General features: G+C 42.9%; 1 protein-coding gene across 2 annotated transcripts in view; it reads right to left on the reverse strand.

Moving 5' to 3' along the window:
* Window positions 1-12,023, reverse strand: part of ANAPC1 (anaphase promoting complex subunit 1) — a 186,128-nt gene that overhangs the window by 91,765 nt on the left and 82,340 nt on the right. For both annotated transcript variants that reach the window (XM_073672779.1, XM_073672780.1), the window contains exons 21-25: window positions 11,792-11,870; window positions 11,535-11,568; window positions 11,389-11,459; window positions 2,220-2,398; window positions 1,185-1,414 (exon numbers count right to left, since the gene is read on the reverse strand). In XM_073672779.1, coding sequence (XP_073528880.1) covers window positions 1,185-1,414; window positions 2,220-2,398; window positions 11,389-11,459; window positions 11,535-11,568; window positions 11,792-11,870 — 593 coding nt within the window. The remainder of the gene's footprint in view (window positions 1-1,184; window positions 1,415-2,219; window positions 2,399-11,388; window positions 11,460-11,534; window positions 11,569-11,791; window positions 11,871-12,023) is intronic.

Below are 12,023 nucleotides of genomic sequence, written 5' to 3' on the forward strand. Positions count from 1 at the left end.
ACTAAGAGAAATTGCATATACAGTAAAGGTTTTTGTTTTTTTTTATAGCATATTGATGCAGCTTGGAGTGCATTTCTTTCAATTTGCTACGTTTCTTGGAAAATGGCAAAAGAAACCAAATTTTATTTATTTTGTTCTGAATTAAAGCGAATAATAATCCTATACAAGTTTGGTATTATCATCATAATTGTACTGACCTGTCTGGAGAATGCGGTTGGCAGGACATTTTGCTGTACAATGAACACCACTTATTAAAATGAATATATATATATATATATCTTGGAATAATAATAATTTCCACAATTGAATGTGTTTACCTCAGCACAGGAACATTTTTTTAATCTTATAAATGTGCCCCTGCTGTTTGTTGTGTAATGGCTGTGTCTGACTGTGCTGGAACATGGTCTGATCATACCATATCTTCTCGGCAGCCTTATAGAATACTATCACATGGGGCTGAAAGGTGGTGGTCGAAGGTTCTTTGGGAAAATCCTGGTGATAGGTTCCCTTTTAGGCCATGTGCCCACGTAGCGTTTTTGCGGCGTTTTTACGGATGTGCTGTGCACATGATGCGCTAATTAGCGCGCCGAATTCGCATTGCGTTGCAAAACGCAGCATGACCATTTCTACTGCGATTACGCTGCAAATTCGCGGCCATTGAGGAACATTGAAACGCAGCAAACCCGCAGGTACATGTGGATTTGCTGCGTTCCAATTAAATTCAATGGCACCCAAATTTGCAGCGTAATCGCGGTGAGTGTGGTACCTGGGATGAAGACTCCTCTTCATCCCGGCTACCAAGCGGGGAAAAAAAAATAAAACCTGTATACTCACCTCTCCGGTCTGCTCCCGGCAGCGATCCTCTCTTCTCGGCGTCCCGCGGTGTACTTGCAGGACATGCGGTGACGTAATTTAGTCAGCTGATGGTCACGCGACCGCTGATGTTAGCGGTCAGGTGATGGTCGCGTGACCATCAGCTGACTAAATGAAGTCACCGCAGGTCCTGCAAGTACACCGCGGGACGCCGAAGAGATAGGATCACCGCTGGGAGCAGAACGTTTTTCCTGCCAGGGAGGCAAAAACGCTCTGCATCAAATCTGCTACGTGGGCACATAGCCTTAATCCACCAATGGATTTGTTTGCGGGGATTTTTCAATAGTGATATACTCTCTGAACACCATTACCTGTTCTCTTTCTCCTCTATGTACTCATGGTCGCTCACTTCTGGCATCTGAACCACGTTGACACGTACTGGATGGGAACTTTGAAGAAGTCTCCGCACTTCCTGCACTCTCAAGTCTTCACTCCAGATTAAAGACATCACATCTTGGTTCAAGTCATTCATCCCATCATCCTCTTCTTCGGTCTCCCCCGTAGGAGGAACTTCTGTGGATGGAACCTGAGTGGTCGAGGTCTGAAAACAGAAAGGTGAAATCACCTTCGGCAGAAATACCATGTTTAGAGGGTGCATGGACATAATCATTTTAGACTTTATGTAGGGTTAAGTGAAGTTTTCTTATAAGAAAGAAAGAAAGAAAGAAAGAAAGAAAAGCTCTGCTTGATTAAGATAATATACAAGAAAACCTACCACTCTCTACAGTGGTGAGCATTGTAAAGAAACCCGATCACATCTGTGCACAGCTACTTAATTTTACTGCTGTTCTGAAATGAACTAGAGGCGCCTTTGGGCCTCCTCCAGCAACAAAGCCTAGATGTGACTGGATTCTTGAGAAAATAAAGATATATAGATCTATACAATAACAAGATTAATATGATGCTTCTATCGAACCGAAAAAGCTGGTGAGAATCAGATCCAATTAAAAAATAAAGAACAAACACACTGATCTTAATGAGCAAATGTCTTGCCAATGTTCTAGATCTTACAGCACTTTACCCGTTACATTACTTTACAGCATTGGCTAGCAGTTTCACTGATCTCTAGGACATTCAGTGACCATTCCAAAGCCCAAAATTATATTCATGAGTTTACAAAACTAAAATTATAACATTTTATAGTTTAATAATATCCAACTGCAAATAACATTAAACAATTACAATTTTTACATAACATTTTCAGCAATTTTAAGATATTTCTATTTCTGCAAAATTACTTTTATTTTACATTTCCAAAGCAATGCGTCCCTGGGCATTACTGTGCCATATTACACTGCAAAGGTTTCCTGAAGAGTATGCAAGTCTCCAAATCTGCAGGTACTCACAGATTTGGCGTGCGGAAAGTTCCCTTGACAGGCCTGCTTGGAAAGGTCCTGCCGTCCAATGAGCAGGCAGACAGCTTCCGGCCAGTCCGACACAGGCTCTTGTCGACACTGATAGATGGCGTGTCGGATAGAAAGTGCAACCCCAAATGGAAGGGACTCCAAATCTTGCAGCGAAAATCCTTACAAAAATGAAATGGCAACTTTAAGAGACTATAGAGAGTAAGAGATGCAATAAAGCAGAATGAAAAAAAAATCCATTTTGTCTACGGTAATTATGCAAAAGACTTCTTTCTATGGCTCTGATGATACTTCTTATTCATTTTTTTTTTACTTGTCTTGGGTGGCCTGTTTGGTATATCTCTAGGTGACGTCTATTTGTGTTTCACAGTCTTACATTTCTTCTACGATGGCCATCATTGTCCATGACTTACATTATATGGTTTTGTGTATTCCCCAACTCCACGACAGCAGCACAGAGCATGTCAGCGACTCCACCACAACAGCACAGATTATGTAAGCGACCCCGGCCACAGCATCTCTCTGTCTATGTATCTCTCTTTGTCTCAAGCATGGGTCGCTGACATACTCTGTGCTGCTGTGGAAGAGTCTCTGGAGGGGGCTCTGTACCAATGAGTGGTTGATGTATAAGAGAGAGAGAGAGACTCTCTCAGGCTGGCTGGCTGTCTCAGTCTCTATGATGAGGAACACATTTGTTCTTCAGGGAAGGCCTGTGGGCAGGTCTTTTCTTGCTGATCTGGCCTACAGCACCAAGATAAGACCCTGCCTACAATCACCCCCACCCCCCCACCCCCCCCCCCTGCCTCCCGAAGCACAGGCGAATCATTAACTTAAAACTTCTAACACTGATTACACAAGTACACAAGAACCACAAGATGAGTTACTTCACCTCAGGTATCATTTTAATCAGTGCAGCAGCCCGAACATAACAATGCCTGTAGTTTACTTAGCAAAACCCTCCTGACAGGTTCCCTTTAAAGAAAGGCAGTAAAAAGAGGTTACGACTAGTGACTAGTGATGAGCGAGTATGTTCTGTAAACCGTTTCGGCGAGCATGCTCGGGTGCTCTCCGAGTATCTTCAGCGCGCTCGGTTATGTTTTAGTCAATCTGTGTGCATGATTTGAGACTGTTTGACAGCTTTAATACATGTGAGGAATGCCTAAGAAACAGGCAGTCCTCACATGTATTAAAGTTGTCAAACAGTCGCAAATCATGCACACACAGCGACTCGCATAACATTCGAGCACGCTGAAGATACTCAGAAAACACCCGAGCATGCTTGTAAATCTCGAGTAACGAGCATGCTCGCTCATCACTAGTTAAAACTGAAATCTTAGCACTTTGGCAATGTACAACAGCGTAAAGTTTAAAGGACAACAGGACAACAAAACGAAGCCTATAAAGAAATGTGCGCTCTACCTACAGTGAAACATGGTGGCGTATCCATAATGATGTGGGGGCTGCTTTGCTGCCTCTGGGACTAGAGGCATCAAGCGTGATATAGGAACAAGCGTGATATAGGAACAAAGAAATCAGGATAATTAGCAAAGCATTTTATAGCGTTATGTTTTCCAAAGTGAAGAATACTAGGTATGAGTAAGACAAAATAAGCCGCACAGCATTATAATGACCCAAAGTACACATTTAAAAGTTTGCAATAATGGATAAGAAGGAAAATAATGTAGTGTTTTGAACTGGTCAGTGATGAGTCCTTATCTCCATCCAAATGAAAATCTTGCAAGAGAGCAGAAACTAGCCACTGGGAAAAGGAAGCCTGCAAACACTGAAGGAGAATTGCAGTGGAAGAATCTACAAACGGGTACGTGCAAGAAGATGGCTAACAATACATTTGGTGGCTCTCATTGCTTAAACAATTGTGCAACCAAGTATTACGGAAGGGTGTGTAAAAAGGATTCTGTCAACTGGTCTTTGTTATGGAATCAGAGCAGTACGATGTAGAAACAGAGAGCCTGATTATAGTGATGCGTCACTTACTGGACTACTTAGTGCAGTTTTGATAAAATCCCTGTTTTCTCTGCTGTAGATGTAGCAGTCGTCAGAAAGCTGAGCGGTGTAAAACTCCACACCCAATTGGCAGCATTTTCTGTACAATAGCAAGCTGGTGGGGGCATGGTTACACAGATTAGCTGGACTGATTTGCTCGTTACACCTAATCCGGCAGTGAATCTCCGGCTGATAAAATACTGATTGTATTGAAGCTACAGACCTGGAATCATGAACTCTCTGCTCCTATTTTATGCTGCTCTCAGAATAAATAGGAAAAACCTGGCGACCGATTCCCTTTAACCACGGCCATGTGGTATACTGTTTCTTATTTTCTTTTTTTAAATGGCCTCATGTATGGCAACAGGTGAACTTGTATTTGGTATTCGAATATTCCAAGGATACACAGTTGGTACATACCCACTGCTGCAGTTTTATAGAAAACAATCAACATACCCCCACTGTATATATTGAAGGGATTCGCGCTCTCAGGTAGGCATTCACACAAGCAATGCAGTTTGGTAGAAACAGGGACAGATTAATTGCTTTCATAAAACTCAAAGGGATTCAAAACCAAAAACAGCTTCTTCTCGGCACAAAGGAATCACATGAAATAAACAGTTCATTTAGCAGGGCACATACATGTCAATGCAGGCTCACCCAAACAGATTAAAGTTTTTCTCCCAGAGCAAACTTAACTCCTTCACCCCTGGGCCATTTTCCATTTTTGCTGTGATCATCTGTGCTACACACAGGCGATGATCAGATGTGTGTTGCAGAAATGCTCACTTGCTATGAGCACCAACCGCTGGGCTCACAGCATCCTAGCAATGCCAACCCATCGGAGACCCGTGGTCATGCGACACAGGTGCCAATGGGTGGGACTAGTGACATCCTTCCGCCGCGGCCATGTTAAACGCCATTGTCAGAGTTTGACAGAGGCATTTAGCATGTTAACAGCTGCAGGTGGATTGCGATTCAACCCGCGCGTGTTAGGGGCAAATGACAGCTGTACACAACATGTGCCGTACATGTATGGCACATTTCATGAACGGGTTGACACACAGAAGAGGCACAATCCCAACAGTCTTAGTATCCCCTTTAGCCCGAGATCCAGCAGCTTCCAGCAACAAACAGAAGTGTTCAACACAGGGCACAGTTCACACTGAAAAGGCTTCCACACGGTTCTCTGCAGCCCCACCACACAGACTGCTCAGCTTTCCTAGCTGACCCATGAAGTCTCCATTCAGAGAGAGAAAGTGGCATGTCTGTCTCCCAGCAATAGCTTATATTTTGGCTGGTAACTCACCAGCAGCACACCTGACACTGCTCCATCCAGCAGACTGACACACAAAATGAACACAGGCCCTGGTTCTTAGTCAATGCTAGTCAGATGCATCTAATCAAGACCTGCAGTGCTAGGACTTAACCCTAGCCTAACTGGCTTTGATTCAAATCTGAGTACAGCAGCTTAATCTCTTCATTCAATAACTTTATTTATAGTGTACAAAATTTACAGCAATGCAACTGTACATATAACAAATACATTTGTAAAAGGGGTCTTTTCTTTAAAACATAGACGATATATTAGGAAATGCCGACAATGTCTAATGGTATGGGTCATAACAGGTCTTGTAAATTCAGATACAGAATGTAGATGAGATTGGCACTCTTTGGTAATACACAGAAGAAGCCACAACATAACCCCCCTTTGGTAGCAACCATATTGACCAAATAAGAGACATGACATCAATATTCAAAGAGGACCTGTTACCAGTGGACAGGTTTTGCCCCTATTTTTCCTGCTGCTCCCAAGTATTCGTGGTTTTTTTTCTTCTTTTTTTAAATTCGCCATACTGTTCCAGAAATAGTCCTTTTTACTTAGTGGTTATTTTGGTCTTTACGAAAGGTGTGAGATTCACAGGATTCTTTGGGGGCATGTCTTTAGGCAACTCTACATTAGTCTTTGAGCCATGCCCACAAAAAGAAACAATAAATATAAAGGTCCATATCTCTATAAATGCATGGCGGATTAAAAAACAAAGGAAAACAAAAAATGAAATACTCAGGGAAACAGAGAGAATAAAAAAAAGAGCAAAAACTGCCTACTTTTGATCTGGTGAAAAAAGCACTCTTTATCTGGAACCTGTCAGTAACTTTAACACCCCGAAAACATTTATATGATTATGTATGACCCCAATGTGCTGCTTCAGCAGCGAGAAATCGTGTGGTCAGTCTGGAAGTGCATAGGGCATGACGATGCACTTACAGCTCCTCAGCCTCCACTGGCCACTGACCTGTCAATCAGCCAGGGGAATGTGAGGACTACAAAGTCACAGTAATGGTCTGGGGGGTGGCGTGGGGTGTTTATGGCTGGTTCCCTTTAAAGGGTTTGTTGATATGAAGAACCCTCATGATAAGAGTGTTGTAAAAACAGATCTACAAATGATCTTGAAATGATTTAACAAAATGGTTGTCACGTTATCTATCATCTCTCTTACCAATGAGAGAAGATAAAATTTATTAATACAAAAAATCATAAAACAATGAGCAATTGCACATCTAATCACCCCTGCAATAAATATGGCCATTTGTTGACCCTATGAGTAAAATATTGGCATCCAGATAATGGAGATTATCCATGATGTTGGATGTATTTTGTCCATTCAATGTCTGCTCCCTGACTTACGCAGGTTCAGTAACTGAGCCCGCATCTTTCCCGGCAGAAGATTCAGCCATGATATGCCTCTAACAGCCATAAGTGAAGCAGCGCTCCACCCGATGATGCTGTCAATCTGTGACAGCGGAATATAAAGCGTATAGCCTGGGGGTGCGTTGCTCTAATTGCACAATTGATGCAGCACGGTGCCAATGGATTGCCATAAGCCCTGGGGGTCTGCTAAACCCCCCCTCCCCCGTGCCTGTCTTTCATAGCAGACTGACTTTTCCTATATACAGCAATACTACAGCGCCGGCAAAAAAAATCTTTACAAATTCAACGAAATCTTAACATTCAAGTGTTTTATTGTTTATATTTCGTTACAATTAGTATTTAGTCATTAAATTAATGAATTAGTATTTACATAGTGAAATCATGATTCGGATATTACATGTAAAGATTTTTTTTTTTGTCGGCACTGTATATGGTATTGCTGTGCATGGTACAAACGATCAGATGATCGCAAGTTCGAGTCTCAAGTACAAAATCTTAGAAAATACAGTAAAATGTAAAAAAAATAAACACAACAATAAGAGGCAGTTGAGACACTTAAAAATAAAAACAAGCCCTCACTCAGCTCCATTGACCGGAAATTGAAAACGTTATGGGTGTTAGAAAGTGGCGACACAAGCAAAAAATTTTTGTTTTGTTTTTTGTTTGTTTTTTTTACACATTTCTGAAATTTTTTTCATGACTTTAAAAAAAGAAAAAAAAATGAAAATACCATATTTTTCGGACTATAAGACGCACTTTTTTTCTACAAACCCTACAGTCTTATAGTCCGGATGTAGTATATTATACTGTTGCTATGGATGGTCGGAAGGGTGGGATGAGCGGCAGCAGAGGAGGAGCGGGGCACAGGAGGCAAGAGCCACCTGCTGCAGCTATCACGTGTGCCAAATGAATATTGTGTGGGTGTGTGGAGCACTGAATATTCATTCTCCTTGATAGCGGGAGCACAGTGTCAGCAGCAGTCACCAGCTCCTGCTGCGGCACGGCGGTCACGTGTGCCCACAATTAAAGAGCATGAATATTCACTACCACCCACTCCCGTGGGCATGGGGAGTAGTGAATATTCATGCTCCTTAATAGAAAGCACACACGATCGCCCAGCAGCTGCAGGAGCCAGCGGCTAACCTTGTACCCGCTATCAAGAAGCATGAATATTCAGTGCTCCACACACCCATGGGCGTGGGGAGCAGTGAATATTCATATTCTTTAGCAGTGGGCACACGTGATAGCTGCAGCAGGCGGCTCCTGCCTCCTGTGCCCCGCTCCTCCAACGCTGCCGCTCCCTCCCCACTCCCCTCCCACCATCCACAGCAACAGGATAAAATAGTACATTCGGACTATAAGACTGCTCCCCACGCCAATTGTCTCAAAGTGGGGAGCAGTGACTATACCGGCTGCTCATCTCAACACGTGAGGGCGCATGGCAGTGACATCATGCGCGGCTCACAAGGGGAGATCAGTAAGTGCGTAAGTAAGAACAGGGCATAGATAGAGGAGACGCGAGTAGAATCCTTTATTTTGTGTGCAGCGTGATGGAGGTGCCATGTACACCAGGATAGGGATGAGGGGGTGCCATGCATACCAGGATGGGGATGAGGGGGTGCCATGCATACCAGGGTGGGGATGAGGGGGTGCCATGCATACCAGGGTGGGGATGAGGGGGTGCCATGCATACCAGGGTGGGGATGAGGGGGTGCCATGCATACCAGGGTGGGGATGAGGGGGTGCCATGCATACCAGGGTGGGGATGAGGGGGTGCCATGCATACCAGGATGGGGATGAGGGGGTGCCATGCATACCAGGATGGGGATGAGGGGGTGCCATGCATACCAGGATGGGGATGAGGGGGTGCCATGCATACCAGGATGGGGGATATTAGCACAGAAATGGGGGACATTTACCCCAATAACAGTGTTAGCAGCACCCTCTCCCCCATAATAGTGCATCATGACCACATTTTTTGCTTCAGTTTTTTTTTTTATATTTTCCACCTCTAAAACCTAGGTGCCTCTTATGGTGGAAGGTCGGATTCGTCTAAACTTAGTCCAAAGTTTGGTTCGGGTACCAGAACTCTACTCGAACTCCACAAAAGTCAATGTGGACCCAAACTTTGGCTCTCCTTCTCTCCCACATTCTCTAGACTTCGCCTGGAACTCCAACTCCGAACATTAAAATGGACTTCCGTTAGAAGTCCATGTCGGACTTCAGCACTAAACACTAGGTGTCCGGTACAAACCCCGAGCTTTACAGTTCGGGTTCGTTCAGCTCTACTAGGAACGGCTCATGTTCCAAAGCACATCCTCTATGAAACATCAGTGGCCGAGTCAATTAGCAGATCTCAACCCCATCGAGCATGCATTTTACATGCTTAAGTCAAAGATTACCTCTTCACTAGAGGACTCTGTGAAAACTAATATACGATGTTGTGCCTAGTACAGGATCCGAAGGGGTGTTACATGACACTAGGATTGAAAGTGCACCAAGCAGAGAATATCAGTCAAGCTCCATCTACTCAGGCCTTTTGAGGCAGTGAGAAGCATGTCCATGTAACTAGTTGATGGTCACGTAAAATGTCATTGCTGATTGTGCACCGCTTTCTTTTTCCACCACTCACCCCCAAGTCCTGCTTCACTTTTTTTTAGTATTACACAGTACTGCGCTATACATACTCCATTTATCTTGTAGTAAAAAAACTTCTTAATCTTTTCCTTTATCCCTTACTGACAGGACGTACCAGTACTTCCTTTGTTGGGTTTGGTTGTATAGAGCTTGTTCAGGGCCTGAGCCCAGTTCACTTACAACAGGCTTACAACAGTGGGCATTTGCAAATAACAGCAGCACACCCTTAAATGCCACTGTCAATGACCGGGGGCATTTAAAGGGGCTGTCCCATGAGCAAAAGTTCATTTTAATCAGTTTATTTTGGAATAATAACAGCTTCCACTATTAGATGTGTTTAAATAAAATGTTCCTGTACTGAGATAATCTTATAAATGTGCCCCTGCTGTGTGCTGTGTAATGGCTGTGTCTGACCGTACAGGAACATGGTCTGATCATACCACAGCTCCTGGGCAGGGAGGGAAGCAAAAGAGTATACAGACATTACAGCAGGGGGATCACAAATAATTCTTTATTTGCAGTAAAACATTTTTTAAAAACAGGCAGGGAAAAGCTTTACCTCACAAAAAGAACCAGCTGTGATCCCCTACTGTGCCATCTGTATCCTCTCTTTTGCTTCCTCCCCTGCCCAGGAGATGTGGCATGATCAGACCATGTTCCTGTACGGTCAGACACAGCCATTACACAGTACACAGCAGGGGCACATTTATAAGATTATCTCAGCACAGGAACATTTAAAAAAAAAAAAAAAAAAAAAAAAAACATCCAATTGTGGAAATCATTATTATTCCAAGATAGATTGATTAAAATAAACTTTTACATTAACTTTGTTCGTGGGAAAACCCCTTTAAGGCAGAAAGACCCACAAACAAGCAACAACTGAAATCAGCTGCAGTAAAGGTCTGGCAAAGCATCACAAAGATGGAAAAACAGTGTTTGATGATGTCCTTGACTTCCAGACTTCAGGCAGTCATTGTAGAGAATACTTTGGAAGCAAAGTGTTAAAAATGAACTTTTTATTTATGGTAAAGTTAATTTGTCCAATTACTTCTGAGCCCCTGAAATGCGGAGGCTTTGTAGAAAAATGGTTGCAATTCTTAAACATTTCACAGGATATTTTGTTTAACCCCTTTAATGAAATGGTATCTCAGTTGTTTAATTGTAAATAAAAAATATTGGTATACAAAGCCCAAATCACTAAGATTCGGTCACTGCCAAATATTTCTGGGCCTGAATGTATCGGTATAAGGTGCATTATTTCCTTGAATTTATAATTTAGCTTGAAAAAAAAACTTGGCACACGATTCATGCTTCCCGATCCACAGGCAGCATACATAAGAGCTTCTGCATTACAGACATCGATGTTTTTCTGAGAAATGTTGTGGTGCTGCAGAGAAAAACATAGCTGAAAGCCGGGCCAGAGATGGGGGTAATCTCCCTGCTCGCTTAGCTAGACTGACAGGTCTCACCCAATCCACACATACAGAGAAAGCCTTCAGCCTAGCTGGGGGGCAGGCGGAGAGTCCGGCAGGGTGGCACCTCTTGGACTAGGCACCTCTCTCCTGGCCATGCCACAGACATAGGTTGTAGTTTATTTCTATAAACATACAAGAGCAATCCTTGCTAAGCAGGCTGTCATACATCACATATTGAGACTAGCCAAGCATTGATCCTAGTTCAGAAATTGCCAACCTCCTAAAATGAAAGCTATCATTCAGCCAATGTGGTTAATTGTACAAATTTACAATTTAAAAGTTTATCACATATGCGTGTGCTGACTAGTGTAGCGTTGCTCACCTATGTTAGTCATCCACACCACCAGCTTTTCAGCAAGACTTGATACAGTTGGAGGGGGCTTTAAGCTACACCTACAGTGGAATACAAAACACAAAATTAGTGAGCGTCCTCATTGTTACTTTAGTAACAATGTTTTATGTTCCCACCTTCTGTCGTCCTCCAGCTGCTGTTTTCTCTGTCCTGAAAAACAAATTGGTCTAATTACATTTGGATTACATGTGGCTACTACCATTGCGGTAGGGAACAACAGTGTGGCCAAAAGTCGTGCCCACACGTAGAAGTGAATGAGTGCAGTTTACATTTGCTTGAACAGATGGACTAAACCTTTGGCCACAGGGGGCATCTGCATAGTCAGACTCCCTCCTTTACCAAACCACCGTTCATACATGTATGCTCACTTTACCTGCTGTTATTTTGGATAAGTACTTCGATGTTCCGTTTGAAACAGCAGTCTCATCTCCAAGAATATACTGAGCAAAACTCTACAACAAATAAGTTGAAAGAAAGCAGAGTATTAAAGAAACAACATAGTACACTACAGTGAGAAATTAAGAACACTAGGCTTTTTAACATTAAGCCACTATGGACACAATAATAATAATGAGAAGGCATGAACTAAATCTTAAAAAGAGCTT

Source organism: Phyllobates terribilis, unplaced genomic scaffold (assembly GCF_046119375.1).
Source record: "Phyllobates terribilis strain yellow unplaced genomic scaffold, ASM4611937v1 Scaffold_3__8_contigs__length_932513732, whole genome shotgun sequence".
In the NCBI taxonomy this organism is placed as follows: domain Eukaryota; kingdom Metazoa; phylum Chordata; class Amphibia; order Anura; family Dendrobatidae; genus Phyllobates; species Phyllobates terribilis.